Source organism: Ipomoea triloba, chromosome 2 (genome assembly GCF_003576645.1).
Source record: "Ipomoea triloba cultivar NCNSP0323 chromosome 2, ASM357664v1".
Taxonomy (NCBI): domain Eukaryota; kingdom Viridiplantae; phylum Streptophyta; class Magnoliopsida; order Solanales; family Convolvulaceae; genus Ipomoea; species Ipomoea triloba.
This window is the reverse complement of record NC_044917.1, coordinates 16,510,952-16,532,007: the sequence shown is the minus strand read 5'-3', so window position 1 is coordinate 16,532,007 and position 21,056 is coordinate 16,510,952. Positions and strand designations below refer to the sequence as shown.

The window sequence follows — 21,056 nt, the reverse complement described above, 5'->3', positions numbered from 1 at the left end:
CCACGTGGAACATCGACAGCGGTGCAAACGACAAGCCAACGGTTCAATCCCTACCCTCCATTCTACCAGTAACAGAATTTGTTTTACTACACGAAATGTCACAATTTTATTCAAATTTGACGGCCATGATCTGGTGAGCTTACATTGATCAAATCCTCACCATCCGATTGATTACATTGAGAAGCACTCCAGAATGGATTATTATTAGGGTCACACTTGTGTGAGACCGTCTCACGGATTCTTATTCGAGGGTCACACTTGTGTGAGACCGTCTCACGGATTCTTATTCGTGGGTCACACTTGTGTGAGACCGTCTCACGGATTCTTATTCGTGAGTCACACTTGTGTGAGACCGTCTCACGGATTCTTATTCGTGAGACGGGTCGGGTCGGGTCAAGGCACCATGCAAATGTCACACTTATATGTGCAAATGCCATACTTATATGCTCAAATATAACACTAATCAAGAATATAATACAATTTTTGTTACTTATTAGAGAAAAAGTAATACATTTTTCATAATAAGTAATGTTGACAAGTGTCCCTCACTTATAAGGGCAAATATAATACTTTTGTGTAAAAATGTAATACTTTTAAATCGAAATGTAAAAGTATTGTATTTTCCCTTAAAAGTATTACATTTACCCTTATAAGTAACAAAAATTTTTATTCCTGATTAGTATTACATTTGAGCATATAAGTATGACATCTGTGCATGTAAGTGTTACATTTGCATCTTGACCCGACCCGTCTCATGGTGAGACGGTCTCACACAAGTTTTTGCCTTATTATTATTATTTGACTATACATAGGACAAGCTGGGGGCACTACGAGGGACACCATAAAAGAGATGTTTTCTTGTTACATAGAAAAAATGTAAACAGAGTTTGACTCATCTATCTTTAATCAAAGGTTAAGGATTCGATTTTTAACTTTGGATATAAAACAATTTTAAATTTCTATGTCAGTTGTCCTACTCAATAGAAGTGTCTACAATTCAGTGATGGGATCAGTCACTACATTCAAAGAACTATAATTATTCCCCAATCTATTTACAAAGCCCTTAATTCAATGGGCTTGGGAGAAGAAAGTTAGAAAGATTTGGATTATAAGTGATGCTAAGGAAGTGGTTGAATGGATTAACGGTGAAGTTATTCTGCTCGACCCTACTAATAGCATTATTCGTGCATGTAAGGAGTGGATTGGCAAAGATTGGGAAGTGAAGATCACTCATTGCCCTCATGAGAATAATTCGGTGGCTGACGCTCTGACTAAGGAAGCGGTCAAGAGGAGCTATGATTGGATCGAGTTTGATATATAGACCATCAGGTTTCATTCTGGATAGCTTTCAGTTAAACAGAAGAGGTGCTGAGCGTTTCAATTATGTTTTGAGAACTGGGCACTAGCCTGGTCCTAGGGTCCCCCTTCCCGCTATCTTCTAAAAAAATTTAAAGAGTTAATACTCGTTTTGGTCCCTCGACTATTAGGATTTGACCATTTTGGTTCTCGACTTCCAAACTGGCTCAATTTCATCCCAACTTTGCAATTGTTAACCAAAATAGTCCTAATCAAGACTATTTTGGTTTGGTCAAAGGACCAATTTAGGTAAAAGTTGCATAGTTGAAGATGAAATTGAGTAAGTTTTGAAGTCGAGGACTAAAGTGGTGAAATCCTAATAGTCGAGGGACCAATACCGATATTAACTCAAATATAAATAAGCTTGAAAATGAGCAAGTTGAAATTAATATGTGCAGTTATAAAAACATTGCTTGTGGCATGCATGCATGGATGATTGCCACCAAAAGCAAAAGTGGTGGCAATCATATCCAAGATCCAACCACTTCGAACCAAATAATTAAACTTCACGAAATTATGATGAAACTAATTACTAAATGTAATTAATGTATAAATTTATAAAATTAAATTCCATGAATAACCATTTTTTTTAGGAATAAGATTCAAATTAGCCACTAAACGTAACATGAAAGTGCAATTAGGCCATTGAACGAAAAAAATGTGCAATAAAGCCACTGAACACCCCAAATACATGTAATTTCACCTGATAGCAGGTTACCTTCCATCTCATCAGGTTGCCTGCTTATGTGGATGGTGAGAACGCATTTTAAAATAATTTTTTAATAATAAACATTAAAAATTAAAATTAAAAATTATTTTTAAAAAAATGGTGACCACCCCTCCCCCTCCTTCGTCTCCAACCAGAAAGGACTTATAAATTCTATCTATAATACCTTGAAAATAAAACTCTAATACACACCGCATCCTAGCGTTTGTTTGTTTGTTTGTTTTTAATAAATTTTTTTTATTTTTTATTTATTTTATTTTTATTTTTAAAGTTTATTATTAAAAAATATTTTAAAATGCCAACCCCCATCCATGTAAGTAGACAACATGATGAAATGGAAGGTAAACTGCTAGCATGTGAAATTGCATGCATTTGGAGTGTTTAGTGACCTAATTGCACTTTTATTTTGTTCAGTGGCCTAATTGCACTTTCAGGTTACATTCAGTCGTCAATTTGAACCTTATTCCTTACCCATAGGCTTTCTCCAAGGCCCTAAGTCCAGAAATTGGTGACCAAACTCCATTGATGTTTGAGGTGGGGTTCAAAATCCCACCCTGCTACTTCTAGTCATGACTTGAAATCAAGTGATCAACCACTATGTTAGTCCCATAGGGTTGAATAACCATTTTTTTTTCCTATAAATCTCCTAAACTGGCCTATAGGCTCTAGGTATGGCCATCAACAAGAAAGAACATAACAAGTTCGGGACTCCCTCAGACTTTCTATTCCAATCGTTATATCATGGATCATGCTCCACAATAAACATTGTAAACATTTATTCAGATTATGTACATACAGTTAACATATCATGGATCATGGTCCACAATAAACATTGTAAACATTTATTCAGATTATGTACATACAGTTAACATATTATGTACTTAATTGAATGCATATAATCTATTAACTGAAAGTACATAATATGTTATATATATGTACATAATCTGGACTAAGGTTCACAATGCGCACGGTAAACATGCGCATGGTAAACTCTAGTATCCGATATAATTTACGCTTCTATTCTTCCAACAGTGATTGAAGGGAAACTCCCTAAATATATATAAAGAAATAGATTATATGTTATAGCCCACCTAAAAAACAAATTGTTATTTTATAAGTAATATAAAACATGATTTGAACAAAATTACCATGGTATATATATATATATATATATATATATATATGATTTGATAAAACTATCTTTATTTATGCTTTTAGCATTAATATTGAAAAATATATGGACGGCTGAATCAAATTAAATAGCATTGTAATCTTAAAACTTGCCCAACTCATTATCAGAATAACATTTTTGCACTACATCAAAGCATGCCACCTTCATCACTTTTTTAAAAAATAATTTACAAAAGTTAAGTAAGAATAGATACATACACATGGAAGTGTGAAACAATTTACGATTGTCACTTTTATTTGTACCATAAGGGGCATATATGCATGAACTATAGGCTAGGTATAATGAATTAGAAAGGTCACAATAATGGAAGTAGGCATTTCAAATCATGGCACAAGTGGAAAGGAAACTATGAATTTGGTATGCTAACTAAAGATATGATAAGGTTCCTACCCTAAAATACAGAGGGGGAGTGTACACAAAAGAGGGACAAAAGTTCAGAAGGGAGGGGGCTTAGCTAGCTTGTTAACCCTAAAAAGATGGTGTGAAGTAAAAGCAATTAATGTGGACAAAAGAGAGGATACAAGGTAGAAAGGACCAAAAGCCCAAATTAAAATACAAGAAACAAGGCCAATTGATGATGTATGATGATAAGTACTAAAGTGATATATAACCCTCCCACCACATCCGAGTTATATTACATGTGTTTGAATCCTATCTTATTCTCAATTCCCTGATGTATCGATTGATCATCAATTTTTAAAGTAATTGATTTTTTTCTCTCTTTTCTTTCTAACTTTCCTGACTAGCCCTGAGCATGTCTACCTAGGACCACTTCGTTCGGGCCCAACTGTAAAATATATATATATATATATATAATCAGGTACGAACTGATTTTAACGGGCGAATCTCCGAATCACTGAAGGATTGCACTGTACTTACTACATGATTGCACCGCTAAGGTCCTCTAGACATGTCTGGGAGCTATTGCGGTGCCAGTCTAAATGTGCACGCACATGTGCCACTTTTTTATGTGAAATTCTAGATGTATTTTTTAAAGAATATTTTATATATTGTCATAACTTTTTGAACAATTATTTTATACGAATACTACTATACTAGTGTTTTACCTGTGCGATACACGCAAAAAATTATGGAGTATGTCATTATAAATTTAAATAATAAAAATAAAAACAGAAAAGATGTTAAATGTACAATATAATAATATAGTTGAACTTCCATATATTCAGTCAAATATCTATTTTCATAGCATAAAAATTTAAATTTAAATTTTGTATGGTCAATATAGTCTTTAATCATGTACATATTTAGATTTTTGAAAGCATGTACATATTTAGATAAATTTATAGAGAAAATTTAATTTACATAATCAAATTAATTTATTCATAATTATATTTCAAATTCCAACAATATGAATAATAAATAAGAGAATTATATTTAGAAATTAAAAAAGATGTAAATTTTAAATTTTGTATGAGTAAACTTAAACTCTAAAAGAGCATTTTTATATGATTTTATAATACATTGTATATGCACCGAATATTTATTAATATGTATGTAGAAAAATTCTATAAAATAATTTTCATAATTATAATTTATATTGCTAGATTTATAATTAAAATAATTAAATTTAGAAATTAACAAAATTAGTATTTTAATTTTGTATGATTAATATATATATATATATATATATATATATATATATATATATATATATATATATGAAAGAATATTTTTAAATATTTATGAACACACATTTAGTTAATTTTATAATTCATTTCCTTAATCATATTTCATATTTTATTAATTATAATTAATGGAATTGCATTTAAAAATTAAAAGAATTTAATTTTTAAATTTGTATAGATTAATGTAGTCCCTAACTATATTACATATTTAGGCCGATTTCTAAATATTTATGAATATTTAATTAAAAGTACGAGTCTATGCCAATGGTCTTGTGGTTAAGTGGCATGAAATGATTTTCTCAAATGAGAAGACATGGGTTTGAGCCTTAATGAGATATTGATTTGTGTTGGGTTTTGTTGGGCTTTAGTAACGAGTCTAGGCAAATTTTAAAATAAACTTTTTTTTAAGTAACCAATATAGCAATTAATGTGTATAATTATAGTACTAATCACAATTCTATATATATATATATTAAAAAAAAAAGTGTACATATTTTATATTGTACAAAATATCATAAATATAATGTATTTCTACATAAATGGATAGAAATAGACATTGGTAATACTTTTGTTATTATATCTACTATATTAATAAGAGCCAAAAAAAAATATTAGGCCTATAATGGGAAGAAAAAATGACAGTCAAATTATTAAATCAAATGGATGGTTCAGATTGTTTAGATTTTTATTTTTCCTTGACATTTCCAAATTTATCCTTAATTATTAACTTACTCATTGATTTCAATAAGAAAGGTCTTAGGTTCGAACCCAATCCCAATTAAATTTGGCATAATTAAGTTCCTCACTCTATTTTACCAAAAAAAAAATACATATGTATTTCTTTAATTTAGAATTATGTGTCTACAATGCCTTTATTTGAAAAAATTATTCATTATCAATAAATTAAATTAACTAAGAGAAATAATTTAATTGGTTATATTGTCTTTATTTTCTCCAATATAAAGATTCTTTACATTCAAATTCATCAATTGATCGATATTCATTACATTGTCAATTATCTTCTTTTTACACTATCTTGTAATTAAATATCAAAGTTATAATATAAAATAATTTTATACATTTATTTACCAAGTATTTTATTAATACCATGAAAAAAAAATTAGTTTGAAGCTAATTATATTAACTACTTGGGGGTTTGGTTGACAAAGAGAGTATTCAAATAAGGCAACAAATTGAAGCGGGATCACTCTATTTTACTCTTATTGAATTAAATAAATTAGTAGTTATAACAAAAAATGATACATATGCATTTCCTTAATTTAGAATTATGTGTCTACAATGCCTTTATTTTTTAAAAAAAATGTATTAATTATCAATAAATTAAATAAGAAAAATAATTTCATTAGTTTATAGTAGACTTTGTAGTTCAACGTTTGTGGATCTATGAAATGTTTGTAACTAATTTGTTGAAAATTTATTTCTTCTAGTTCTATTATCTCTTATTCTTCTTCATTTTAAATTGATAGATCTCAGGATAAGGTATCATTCTTAAATATGTGAATTTCATTTAATTTAATAACATTATATTTAAATGTGAGACATTTACCCAATCATATTTGATTTTTTCAAACTTCGCAAATGTAAATTAGTTAATTAAGTTTTTTATGTTAGTATTTCTTCAATTTTGTTATTAACGTAAATCAATTTGTTTTGGACTTGTCATATTTAAATAATTTCTATTATTTTATCTTTGTAAATTTTTATAATTTATTGTATTTTATAAGATATATTTACAACATTTGTATTACAATTTTTTTAAATAAATGTAATAATATTTAAATTTGTCATTAGTAGAATGCTAAAATCATAATAATTATATGTTTTTACCTTTTACATTTTTAAACTTTAAATATCAACATCATTTATGTAGGGATAAGTTTCTATATAGTAGTAATAGCGTCATGATTATTTGTAAATTTTAGATGAAGTAAAAAATTAAAAAAAAATTGGCATGCAACAATGGTTCAATAGGTATGTGATGAGTAAAATGGTGATAGTAAATATGAGGGTGTAAATGTCGTTCCGCTGAGGATTGGGACTATGGCACGTACTTGTATGATATGTAAAATTCTAGGCACTAAAGTATTGGAGTTCACTAGAATCCAAGCAAACTAAGATTAAGGAATGGAAATAAAATAAAATATGCAAATAAAAATAAGGAAAAAACTATATGATAAAAAAATGTGTCAGATTAGGGGTATTACAATCTTGATGCTCTAACAAACTCAAAATTAGGAAAAAACAATTAACCAAGGGATTTATTGGCAATGTACTCAAGAATTCAGTTTAGCTACTCTCGTAATCAATAAACTAGAATTGGGCTAGGATTGTCCCACTTTCGTGATGCATCAATCTTAACCTTAAAACACAAAAGCATTATAAGCCCCCAAATTACCCATATTCTCATAGTAGGAAAAATTGGGTTGAAATTGGTTAGGCTGAGTCTTTCACCCAACTTTCGTTGTGATGAAATCCTCTCCAAAGCAAATCAATAAAAGCTGCGCATCAATTATCAATAAGAGGAATTTATAATTCAATTCAAATATAAAACCCTAGATTAATTAATTATCCCCTTTATGCAATAATCATAAACCTAGCATCAAGAATAGCAATAGAACCCTAATCCAAACCCAAAAGCTAACTACTCATGCATCAATGCATCATAAAAGTAAACAAAGCAAAGCAATAATAAATAACCATAAACATTGCAAGAAATATAAAGGGAAGAGAAAACTTTACTGATAATGAAGAACAAATCCAACTTCAATCTGTGATTCCAAGCTTGAAATTAAATAATTTAATATAAAACTAATCTAAACTATGCTAGAGAAATATAAAGACAAGGGGAAAAATAAACTAAAACTAACTATGGTTGGGAACTCCTTAAATTGTAGAAAATATGTAGAATATATAGGAGATAGATGAGTCTTGGGCCCATGAGGCAACTTCCAATTCTTTTCCAATTCTTATTCTTGTTTCCTATTCTTCCTTGGTAATTTCCTTTTCTTTTCCAAAATTGATCCAAAACATTCCAAAATTCTTCCTTTGCTGCTCCTTGTGGATAATTTAACCCTTATGACAATATAACACACAAACAATTCTCAATTTCACTAGGATAAAGAAAATAAACATCAAAACAACTCAAATAAGGGGTGAATTATTGTACAAAATAGTAGATATCAGTATGTATTATAGTTAAAAACAAATGGTTAATTTTGCAAATATAAAGAATGTATGCACTATATAATGATTTTGATAGTATACTTAAAAGATAGTTTGCAAGTTCTTAATGTTGTTAATCAAATGCAATAATGACAAGTTCTTGATGTTGTTAATCAAATGCACCTGCATCCAACATTCATTAGAGATTTGATAATAGAACATCTAAAAAATATCTTAATGGGCTTTCAAAAAAAAATATCTTAATGGAATATGAATGTGTATAGGGATCTTTAGTCTATAAGAAATGAATACATACCCTCCATTATTTGTAAACTGGTATCTGTGTTGCTGCTCATTGATTATACTCTACTAGCCAAATAAATAAACATCTTGGACTTATAGCCATCACACACACACACACACACACACACATATATATATATATCGGATAAGATGGGGTAGCCTTCTTCCATGCGAATAGATTTGGACCATTGGATGAGGCATATCAACAGCGGAAAATCAATGATAATGGAAAAAGAAATGCAGTGACATTTTTGTAATTTTGTGCACCATGTATATTTATATGGTGCACAAAGTGCTACACACACACACACACACACACACACACACACACACACACATATATATATATATATATATATATCGGATAAGATGGGGTTGCCTTCTTCCATGCAAATAGATTTGGACCATTGGATGAGCCATATCAACAGTGGAAAATCAATGATAATGGAAAAAGAAATGCAGTGACATTTTTGTAATTTTGTGCACCATGTATATTTATATGGTGCACAAAGTGCTAATCTGTGGTGTACTAAGGGATGGTTGGTGGTGCACTAAGGGTTGGTGTGTGATGCACTAAGCGATGGTCTATGGTGCACCACTAAGTGGCTAAAATCAATGAGAAGGGAAAAAAATGCAGTGTCATTTTTGTAATTTTGTGCACCATGTATATTTTAGTTGTGCACAAAGTGCTGGTCTATGGTGAACTCAACCAAAGTTTGTGGTGCACCACCATGTAGCTGAAAAAAGAAAGAATTACGGTGGGTTCAATAAATATGTTGAGTAGTATTGTTGAACCAACAAGTCTGTTCAACGGGTCTATTAAACCAGTTATTATGCCTAGTGACCACTGGGTTTGACACCCTGTTGAGTGTTGCATGAAGGGTCAGTCTGTGGTGCACTAAGGGTTGATCTATGGTGCATTAAGGGTTGGTTTGTAGTGCACTAAGGGCTGGTATGTGGTACACTTAGTGCTATGTTACCATTCAATTACCATATTATTATTTAATCGCCCTGAAAAGGATAGCAATCTATATATACAACAATATGATGATGGAAAATAACATAGCATATAGAAATGAGATTTTATTTGATTTATTTTGGTTTTATTTTGCAACAAAGTTTTCTTTTATGCGCATGAAAATATGGAAAAAGAATTATTTGAACTACCATACTTTAAATATAGAATTAAAAATATATATCTAAATTCAAATCAAATAAAATTATTCAAATTTTAACTAAGAAAGAAGTTGTATGGACAACATCTGGCCAAAACGCTTTGGAAACTTTCATCTAAAACAACAAGGCTCCAGTAACCTCCAACCGATGACAATTTTAACATTCTGCCACACCATTCTGTTGAGGAGTACCGACACAATATGACTGGTGTATCATTCCACTTTGACTCATATAACTGGAAAAAGCATGGGAGAAATATTTAGTTCGATCACCACTTCGCAAAACTTGAACCACTTTATTAAACTATGTTGAGACCATAGCGCAAAAACTACAGAACATTTCAAACAATTTGTCTCTATATTTCATGAGATATAACCAAGTGTGTCTAAAGAAATCATCTATAAAGGTTACAAAATACTTGAACCCAAATCTAGATGTTACCCATCGTGGTCCCTATACATCTGAATGAACCAACTTAAATAAAGATTCTACTCTTTTATTAACTCTAGGGGTAAGGTAGCCGGCAATGTGTAGCAAACTCACAAGACTCACACTGCAAGATAGATAGAGATTCTAAACCCGAACATAACTTCTTCAAAATAGGCAAAGATGGGTGACCATACCGACAATGCAACTGGAAAGGGGATGTACTACCCAACAAACCAACTAGAGCACCTTCAAGATTAGGAAAAAATTGTTCCAGCACATACAGCCCACTAATCTCCTTTCCTTTACTAATAACTGTATGCATCAAAAGATTCTTAAATAAGCAATAACTGGGAAAAAACATGACACAACAATTTACATTTTGGGTAATTCAACTTATCGACAATAAATTGAATGGAAACTTTGGAAGGTATAACACAAAAGAGAGAGACATTAAGGGAGTTACACTGGCACTACCTTTACCCAAAACTAAAGTGGATGAACCATTCACTAGGGTAACTGTAATACCAGACGGAAATGAAGAATAATTGGAAAAGATATTTAGATTACTTGACATATGGTCATTGTCACTGACTCTAGAATCAATGATCCATTGTCGAGACGAGGAGGAGACACAAGCAATAGGATTACCTGTTTGGACAAATGTGGCTGAAAAAGATGGCAATGTTTCCTGATTGGTTGGAGGTTGTGAGGATGACATTTTCATCTGTTTGAACATAGCCAACTCTTTATGCGTCATCACGACCACATTTCCTTCTTGTTTGGAAACAAAATTAGCAAACCTCTGTGATCGGAGTGGTTTATGACATTGGTTGTGTAGATTACCGGGTTCTCCACAATTGTAATAAACCTCTAATCTTCTAGACCACCTCCATGCCCTATACCAAATCCACCATATCCTAGAAACTGACCTTTGTGGCTACTAGCAATCGCACCTCTGTTATCTCCTTGTGACAAACAAAAGTAAATATCTCTCTGATACACCACTATCCGTAGTTGTATTACTTGAAGCATTTTGGACAATAGTAAGAACTTGGTTTATTGAATCCAACTCTTTATTCCCGAGCAAATGGGACCTTAGGACATCATACTCTTTATCAAACTTTGAAATCCAGCTAAACACATGCAACTGATCACGTTACTTTTTCATTTTCTCTATGTCATTTGTGATTGGCATAGCAGTACATAATGCGTCACTCACACTTCTAAAATCATAAAATTAATCCCTGAATGTCTCACCCATTTTAAGAGGGATGGTGAACATCTTGGGACAGCTGATATAATTTTCTCAGATTGTTTGTCATTCTAAACCACTTATCCACCAACTACCAAACATCTTTCACAGTTTTACAATGTTGCATAGACAAAATTGTTTTCTATAAAATACAATTTATTATGCGGGATAATAAAGATTTATCATCCTTTTTCCATTCTTGAGTTGGAACCAAGTAAATTGGGTATGTTTCATTCAAGTGTCTATCTTTACCCATACTTCCTAGATTTATTTCAACCGAAAATTTTCACTCCCCAAAATTAGACCCATTTGGTACAAGCATCACGTCCACTATCTTGGATGAGGTCGATACAACATTATAGGTAATCTTTTTCTTTCTTCTACAACAAACAATAAAAAACACAAGCACCAACTTGGAATACAACACACCATGCTCTTCCTTCTGCACTTTTCTCGTACTACCCGTTACCAGTCCTCACACAAAACACTCATTCACACCAACAAAACATCACACACCATACCTTGGAGGAATACACACTTAACGACGAGTTGTCTGGTGTAATCTTCAACTAGAAATGTCGCCAACGGCGCACACACCAACACGTGGGTCGATGAGCAAATTCTAACGCCAGTGTGTGGCTGCTCTTATGGCATCGTGAATCCTTAACCTAGTGTCATCGTCTTCCTCTGAGCACTGCTCACTCCCTCACTATTGTCGAGGCTTTGATACCTTGTCAAACAAAGAACTCTTTGGTGTGTAGAAATATATATATATATATATGTATGTATGTATGTATGTATGTATGTATGTATGTCGTATGTACAAGGCATATATAGCTATTTATACACCTACGAAAATGACCATAGCCACAAGATTGAACATTCAAACTAAGGACCGAGAGTGATTATCTCAATCGACACCTAATTCCTCTAATATATTTCTCTAGAATATTTTTTTTTCATTTTTTATGAATTTTATTATAATTAAAGAGTGAAATCCATTTTTGGTGCTACATTTATTAAGCGTTGGACATATTTAGTCCGCTTTTATTAATTTTGCCACATTTCATCCAGACTTTTAAAACGTTGGACACTTTTAGTCCAGCGTTACATTTGGCGTTAGTCTACCGTGAACTAGAGGGGCATTTCTGTCCTTTCATGTCCAATTCTTCATCAGCTCTTGGAACCGTAACCCACTTCACCAAATCATTTTCTTCTCTGTAAATTCCTCTCATACGCCACAAGAAATTGGAACGTTTGTTGGTATACTCTGGTAGATTTTGAAATCGTAATGGCGGCGGAGCAGATTCGTTGTAGAAAGCTCATTGTGGAGATATATAATGCGAAGAATTGGATGCCCAAGGATGGGCAGGGCACCGCCAGTGCCTATCTTCTGGTGGGTTTCGACGGCCATCGGCGACGAACAACGACCAAGTTTCGGGATCTGAATCTGCAGTGGGACGAGCGGCTGGAGTTCTTGGTCCATGATTCGGAGTCGATGGCGTCGAAGATGCTCGAGCAGGTGGAAGCCGGAGAAGACAGAGGCGCCTGCAGAGGGGAAACCGCCGAAAAAGGTGGAAGAGGGGAGTCCACCGGCTGCGGACGAGGATAAGCTAGAAAGAACATAACCAGGAAGATCAGGAAAAGAAGCCGGAAGATCGAGAATCGGAGAAAAAGGAAGAAACCCTTAGGTACGGATTGGTTCGCGACATCTGCACCTGGAATTCTACTCCTGTTTGTGATTGTTTGCATGGCTTCAGGTACAAATCGGAGAAAGAGTGGGGATTGAATGAATTCTTTGGTGGTGTTTAAGGAACTTCTTTGGTAGGTGAATGAATTCTTTGGTGGGTGAATGAATTCTTTGGTGATTGAACTTTAAGTGTAGAAATGGTGTTTCTGATTACCAGGAAGGGGGAATGGATAGGTTCACTTTATTCAAAAATTTCACTTGTCTCAAAATTTGCTCTTGTACGACATTTGCTTATAGTAATAGCACTGGGTATTGCTCCTTTTGGGTCGGAGAAGTCCTCAATCTGAGACAATTTCGAGAATACGATGGCAATGGATCTTCGACAGACTGGGGAGACCAAGAAACAATAAGGTTGATGAAGAATTAGGCATGAAAGGACAGAAATGCCCTTCTAGTTCACGGCAAACTAACGCTAAGTGTGACACTGGACTAAAAATGTCCAACTTTTTAAAAGTCTGATTAAAATTAATAAAAGCGGACTAAATGTATCCAACGCTCAATAAATGTAGGACAAAAAATGGATTTCCCTCATAATTAAATTAACATGTTATTATTGTAAATTTATATCTGGATATGATTTATCACATTTCACATAGTAAAAATGATTGGATGCACGCTCTAATTTTTAGCATCTTTTGCATGAGATGTACCACCAATTATCTAATGTCTCAATGGCTATAACCTAAGCCAACACCCAATAACTTCCCAGCTATTTTTTAAGCAATCATTATTCAATAGTTCAATGACTCAATTAATTAAATGAGGACATGTTGGTTTAATAATTAATAAAAATTAAAATTACATATTATTATTAGTTACATAATATAGAAGGCGAATAAAAATAAGAAATTATGACATTTAAAAATAATAAATAATTATAGTTGGGCTAAGATTAATAATTAACCATCGGTACGGGTATTGATTGTCCCCTCAAAAAAATTAACATATCATATATTATTATTATTTAAATTTTTAGATTAAATTCTATTATCATTAAATTATTATATTATTAATTAAATATTTTAATATTATAATGTTTTTTTTTGTATAGAGCATCTAAATTATTTTAATTTTACAATTTCTGAATTGAAAACAAAAATACTGCCGGCATGGCAATGAATTCAAATTTAGTGGATAATAATAATTTTTATGAGATGATAATATAAAGTGGCAGGACAATAAATTCAATATATACATGATAATATTAGAATATTAAATTAAACTAAATAGAAGATCACAAATGAAATTTGTTACTACTAAATTAACATACCATGTATTATTATTTATGCAAAAACTTGTGTGAAACCGTCTCACCATGAGACATGTCGGGTCGGGTCAAGATGCACATGTAACACTTATATGCACAAATATCATACTTATAGCTCAAATGTAATACTAATCAGGAATAAAATTTTTGTTACTTATAAGGGTAAATGTAATACTTTTAAGGGAAAATACAATACTTTTACATTTCAATTTAAAAGTATTACATTTTTTCTCAAAAGTATTATATTTGCCCTTATAAGTAAGGGATACTTGTCAATATTACTTATTATGAAAAATGTATTACTTTTTCTCTTATAAGTAACAAAAATTGTATTCTTGATTAGTGTTATATTTGAGCATATAAGTATGACATTTGCACATATAAGTATGACATTTGAATGATGCTTTGACCCGACCCGACCCGTCTCACGAATAAGGACCCGTGAGACGGTCGCACACAAGTGTGACCCATTTATTTAATGCCTCCAAAAAGGAAATCGTTTTCAAATTTTGAAACAGAAATATTTTCCTATGATAAGAGAAAAAAAAAATCTTATATATATATTCAATATATATATATATATATATATATATATATATATGGCAAAAACTTGTGTGAGACCGTCTCACCCTGAGCCGGGTCGGGCCGGGTCTGGTCAAGATGCAAATGTAACACTTATATGTACAAATGTCATACTTATATGCTCAAATGTAATACTAATTAGGAATAAAATTTTTGTTACTTTTAAGAGTAAATGTAGTACTTTTAAGGGGAAATACAATACTTATACATTTCGATTTAAAAGTGTTACATTTTTCCTTAAAAGTATTATATTTGCCCTTATAAGTAAGGGATACTTGTCAATATTACTTATTATAGAAATGTATTACTTTTCTCTTATAAGTAACAAAAATTGTATTCTTGATTAGTGTTATATTTGAGCATATAAGTATGACATTTGCATGATGTTTTGACCCGACCAGACCCGTCTCATGAATAAGGATCAGTGAGACGGTCTCACACAAGTGCGACCTTATATATATATATATATTGTAATTTTTTTTAAAACGGCACAAATTAAGATATTATAAAATAACCCACTATTTTTTTTTTTTTTTACTTTTCAAACTTTTAACAAGTAAAAAAAAAAAAACAATAGGCCACTCTCATTTGGATTCAAATTTATAACATTGTGGTTATTAAATCAACAACTTGACCAACTTAGTTTGGATTACCCTCGAGACTCAACTCTCTAATGTTTTGATTAATTATCAATTTTAAAAGTAACCTTTTTTTTCCTTTTTCTTTTTTACTCCTAAACTTTTAACAATTCAGATCAAGTGATAAGAGTAATACTTTTCAATAATAGAGTTTTAACATGGTAAACCCAAGTACCCAACCCACAGTTTATAACAAGAAAGTCAGCTTGCAGCAACTGTGATGAATTGAATAACAGTGAGAGAGTAGGGCCCTTCTTGGAAAGTACATAGCCGTATACACCCCACATTCACATTCTTTTTTATTTCTTTGTCTACCAAAGTGGTGCCCAACTTTGAGCAAAGCCAGCCATGCTTTTATACAAATCTGGTCAGCACCAATTGCTCTTTCTCTCATTTCCGTCAAACTATAATTAAAAAATTCGGACATTAAATTAAATGAGGGAATTAAAAAATTGTGGGTCTTAATCATACTACCCTACCACTATCTCCTCCAAGGCATCACGCGACCATAAAACAACCTTTGAATACTTTGAAATCACAACTCGGGTCAAATCAGACAATACACAAAACTAAAACATATAATAATGAAAAAAAATACTTTTTTATTGAATTTTGTATCATTGAAATAATCCGAACAGAATATCATAGCTTGGCCAAATCCAAATATCTCGTTTCAATCGAAAGGCACCACGATTCAACCTAAAGGCCTAGACCAAGTTTCAGGTCGGACCAAAAGTTACATCTCAAGAGTAGAAGTGTTCATTCAGTTAATAATCAATTTGGACTAATCAAATTTACAAAATGTTTTAACTGTAAGTAAACGAAAGAAAAATTCTTATTTCTAAATTAATAGAATTGATTTTTTTTGAGTTAATTCCAACAATGATCCTCCGACTATGTTGATTTTTCAAAATTAATCCTCGACTTTTAATTTGGGCAATTTAGGTCCCTTGACTTTCAAATTCTTTCCAATGTTGGTCCTTTCGTCAAATTTTGGTTAATTTGATGTCAAATGAAGGGGTAAAATTGTCCGTTCACCTGTTCAGTGTATTATTACTCGTATTTCTCCTATCATATACGTTGTATGTATGAATATAATCTCGGTCGAAGTCTCAATTGAAGCCATATAATCTCAGTCGAAGAGGCTGCAACTAACATTATATTCATATATATATATAGCGTATAGGACATGAGAAATACGAGTAATAATACACTAAAGAGGTGAACGAGCAATTTTACCCATTTATTTGACCTCAACTTAACCAATATTTGACGAAAGGATCAACATTGGAAAAAATTTAAAAGTCAAGGGGCTTAAATTGTCCAAATTAAAAATCGGAGACTAATTTTGAAAAATCAATATAGTCGGAGGACCATTGCTGGAATTAACTCTTCTTTTTTTTGTTAACCTATTAATTGAAATATTTAAATCCAATTTAAAATTAAAAAAAATCTTAAAATTTATAAATAAAATTTGTAATTATATATTTTCACACAACATAGCCATTACATCAATATATAAATAATAAAAATTTGAAAAACTAGTCTAATAATATGATTCATAAATCATAAAAATTAATATATCTATACACACACGTAATTTGATTAACCCACACTTTCAAACCAAATTAACTGTTAACTAAAATTATTAAAAATCTTTAAACATTAACCGAGGAGAAAGATTTTGGTTAAAAAACAATTAAACGAATTTTATTGGTTTGATATTTACCGAATTGTGCATACCCCTACTCAAGGGATTGGCCTAATAGGGCGTTTCAGCATTTGATTGGTAGAAAAGAATTATGGAGAAAGGAATTATAATTTGGTGGAAAAGAATAATGTGATAATAAAGTAGGAATTCAAATTACATTTTTGGTAAGGATAAAAAAGAATTATTGGGAATTGGAAGGGAAAAGTGATATAAAGACTAGAATGTCCTTATGTAATAATAGTAATAATAATCATCATCATCAATTGCAAAATGGTCATTTTCTTAGTTTTTTCCTTTTCTCATTGCTTCGAATTACAATTCCTATAGGGGATCCAAGAATTCTAATTCAACAAATGAAGGGAATTGTAATTCCTTCCAACCAAACATTATAATTCGAATGGCCAAAGAATTGTTTTGTAATTGAATTGCAACTACATCCAAACAAAACATCGCATAAGTGGTGACCTCGTCCTAATTTAGAGGGCCCAACTTGAGAATAAGTGTTAGTTGAAGGGGGTTACAAGAATCCCAATGGTCATTCTATATTTCTAGGGTCACACTCTTGTGAGACCATCTAATGGGTCTCAATCTGTGAGACAGATCGGGTCAATATAATTTGGGTCATAAAAAACAATCAAAGGCCAACTCATAATACTAAGGGTCACACTTGTGTGAGACCGTCTCACGGATCCTTATTCGTGAGCCGGGTCGGGTTGGATCAAAGCGCCATGCAAATGTCATACTTATATGTGCAAATGTCATACTTATATGCTCAAATATAACACTAATCAAGAATACAATTTTTGTTACTTATAATAGAAAAAGTAATACATTTTTCATAATAAGTAATGTTGGCAAGTGCCCCTTACTTAAAGGGCAAATATAATACTTTTGAGGAAAAATGTAATACTTTTAAATCGAAATGTAAAAGTATTGTATTTTTCCTTAAAAGTATTACATTTACCATTATAAGTAACAAAAATTTTATTCCTGATTAGTATTGCATTTGAGCATATAAGTATGACATTTGTGCATATAAGTGTTACATTTGCATCTTGACCCGACTCGTCCCGTCTCATGGTGAGACGGTCTCATACAAGTTTTTGACTAATACTAATTATGACTCAAATTATATTGACCGACCCGTCTCACGGATTAAGACCCGTGAGACGATCTTGCACAAGTTTTTACCATATTTCTATTAACTTTCATATGGCCATTGGAAAGTGGTATTTGGAAAATACTACTTTTGACTTTTAATATTTCCTCACATTTTATTTTCACACACAAAATTTTGATGTAAACATCATTCTTGAAACCCACTAAATGAGGTAATTTATCATTTTTTGCTACGTCAAGATTAAAAGTGAGCGAGATGAGGCGTTTTGACTTGGTCAAAATGTCAAAAATGATGAATTTTTCATTACCAAACAAGTTCTAGACTCTTGTCATGAACAATGTAACTATTAAAGACAAATTCTCTATTAATTAAATTCTATTCCAATAACATAAGTTGTTATCACTTATATTTATAAATTATCTATAAACAGACCAATTTAATAACGCCTTAATCCAATGATATTAAATTTTGTATAAAAGAAAATTTTGAGACGGAATATTATTATATAAGATCGCAAATTAGTCCACGCAGTCACCGGTGTTTCCGCATATAAAAACAAAAACAAAAACAAAAACAAACAAACAAACAAACAAACAAAAAAAAAAAAAAAAAAAAAAAAAAAAAAACAAATACAAAAAAAATTCCAAATTTCCATTATCAGTTTTCCATCGATAACCTCGTTCTTATTTTATACCAAACAAATCAAACACTCCCTCTTAAGAAGTCTTCACATCGACGTAGAGGTGGCGATAATGACGCCCTTAAATCAGCTTTTGAAAGCTGTAATCCAGTGAAGTACTATAATACTATGAAATTCACATTTTTCAATAATAATAATAATAATAATAATTAATTACCAAAATAATTCTTGATTATAGCAAAATTACCAAAATGATTCTTGACTATAGCAAAATTACCAATTTAATCATTGATTTTTTTTTTTTGTTGAATTAAGTCTTAAACTTTCAAAATTTTAATAAATTTGATCATCCGATTGTTTAACAGTGAAACTTCTATTTATTTTAAATTTCACATTGCTTGTCATGCTCTACTTGAGACCAAATTTGTAATTTTACTATAATCAGGAAAGCATTCTAGTAATTAACTCTTCGATTTTAATAAGAGAGTAAATGGTGTCTAATTGTATATGATATGAAATTCTAACAATACACTCAAATTAAAGAAATTTTTAATGTTCAAGAAACCATTCCAGTAATTAACTCTTCAATTTAATAAGAGAGTAAATGGTGCATGTGATATGAAATTTTAACAATACCCTCAAATTAAAGAAATTTCTAATGTTCTTCCCCAAACAGATGACCAAACTAATTAAAATTTGTAAAATTGAGAACTTAATTAGACACAAAATAATCAATGACCAAATTAAAAATTTCACTATAATTAATGACCATTTCAATAATTAACTCTAATAATAATAATAATAATAATAATATTGAATCTGATACAAGTCATGTACAAAGAGTTGATAACCAAACTCGGACCAACACTACCACGTGCTTCATTGATTATACAAGATAAAAAGTAATATTCACAACAATTGGGAGAAAATAAATAAATATATATAAAATAAGATAAGACCAGGAAAAATGAAAAGACCATTGTCTCCTCTCCTTCAAATTACAATTACAGTGAAGGGCAAGAAGAGTAACAATGTTACAAGATGAAAGTGGTCTCCCAAGTCTCTTTACTTTAAGATACACCCAACCTCATATCATGGCCTGTGGTAAAAAAAAAAGTAGTAAAAACCTAACTTAACAGTGCCCAGAGGTGAAAAGGAAGGGGGAGATTGATTTACCCCATCCATTTCTTCCTCTTTGGAGCTGTTTATTGTTTTGAATTAACTTCCCCTCAACTCAACTCATAATCTCATTACATATGCACATCCGACTGACTTAATGGGAAAATAAGGAACTCATAATAATCAGCAAATTGTTAAGATGCTTTTTCAAAGACTCTTCTTCTCACTCTCTATATGTACACAGCTAAACAAATTGGTTTAGTTTTGTTTTTGTGGATTCTCACCCGAAAATCTCTCTGCAGATCTTCCCCGTGGCGTTTTCTTAACTCAAAGAACTCCAAGTATACCTAAGCTACAGCAGAGATGCTGCAGTTCCTACCACAGCTGAAGCCTTCGATCCTCACCGGGGCTGGCTTGTGCCCGAACTTCATCCCGCATCCTCCTCCCCCGTTCTTGCGGGCCGAGGAGGAGAGGGGCGATGGGGGTGGCGGTGGAGATAGCGGGGGTGGAAGCGCTACCACCGCTTCTAGTGTTGGCGAGAATGGATCGAAAAATTCTTGGCCAAAATGGGCATCTTGAATTAGGGGATTTGAAGCCCTGCTTGGTGGTGACCCACAGAAAAATGGAGGTGATGAATCCATCTGGTAATTGGATCTGCCCTCTCCATAATCCCCCTGTTTTATAAACTCAGTTTTATAAATTCACTGAAAAGTAGTACTAATAGGCAGGAATATCAATTATTTCACATAAACAGAACCCACAAAGGTTTTTCCTATGATTAAGAATAAAGTTTCAACTTTTCCTCAATTGCTATAAAGAGAAAGCCAGGAAAAAGTCACAAATTGAAATCTCACCTTGGTAAGGATGATATCCAGAAGTTCAGTTCCAGCATCCGAATCACAAGCCTCCATTTGTTGACTGCAATCAAACCCAAAAGAAATTAAAAAAAAAAAAAAAAAAAAAAA

General features: G+C 31.7%; 1 protein-coding gene across 1 annotated transcript in view; it reads right to left on the bottom strand.

The window, feature by feature from the left end:
• Positions 1 to 19,815: 19,815 nt before the first annotated feature.
• The window catches only part of LOC116011419, a 2,982-nt gene continuing 1,741 nt past the window's right edge, over positions 19,816 to 21,056 (bottom strand). The window contains exons 3-4 of the mRNA XM_031250980.1: positions 20,946 to 21,009; positions 19,816 to 20,765 (exon numbers count right to left, since the gene is read on the bottom strand). Coding sequence (XP_031106840.1) covers positions 20,439 to 20,765; positions 20,946 to 21,009 — 391 coding nt within the window. The 3' untranslated portion in view covers positions 19,816 to 20,438. The remainder of the gene's footprint in view (positions 20,766 to 20,945; positions 21,010 to 21,056) is intronic.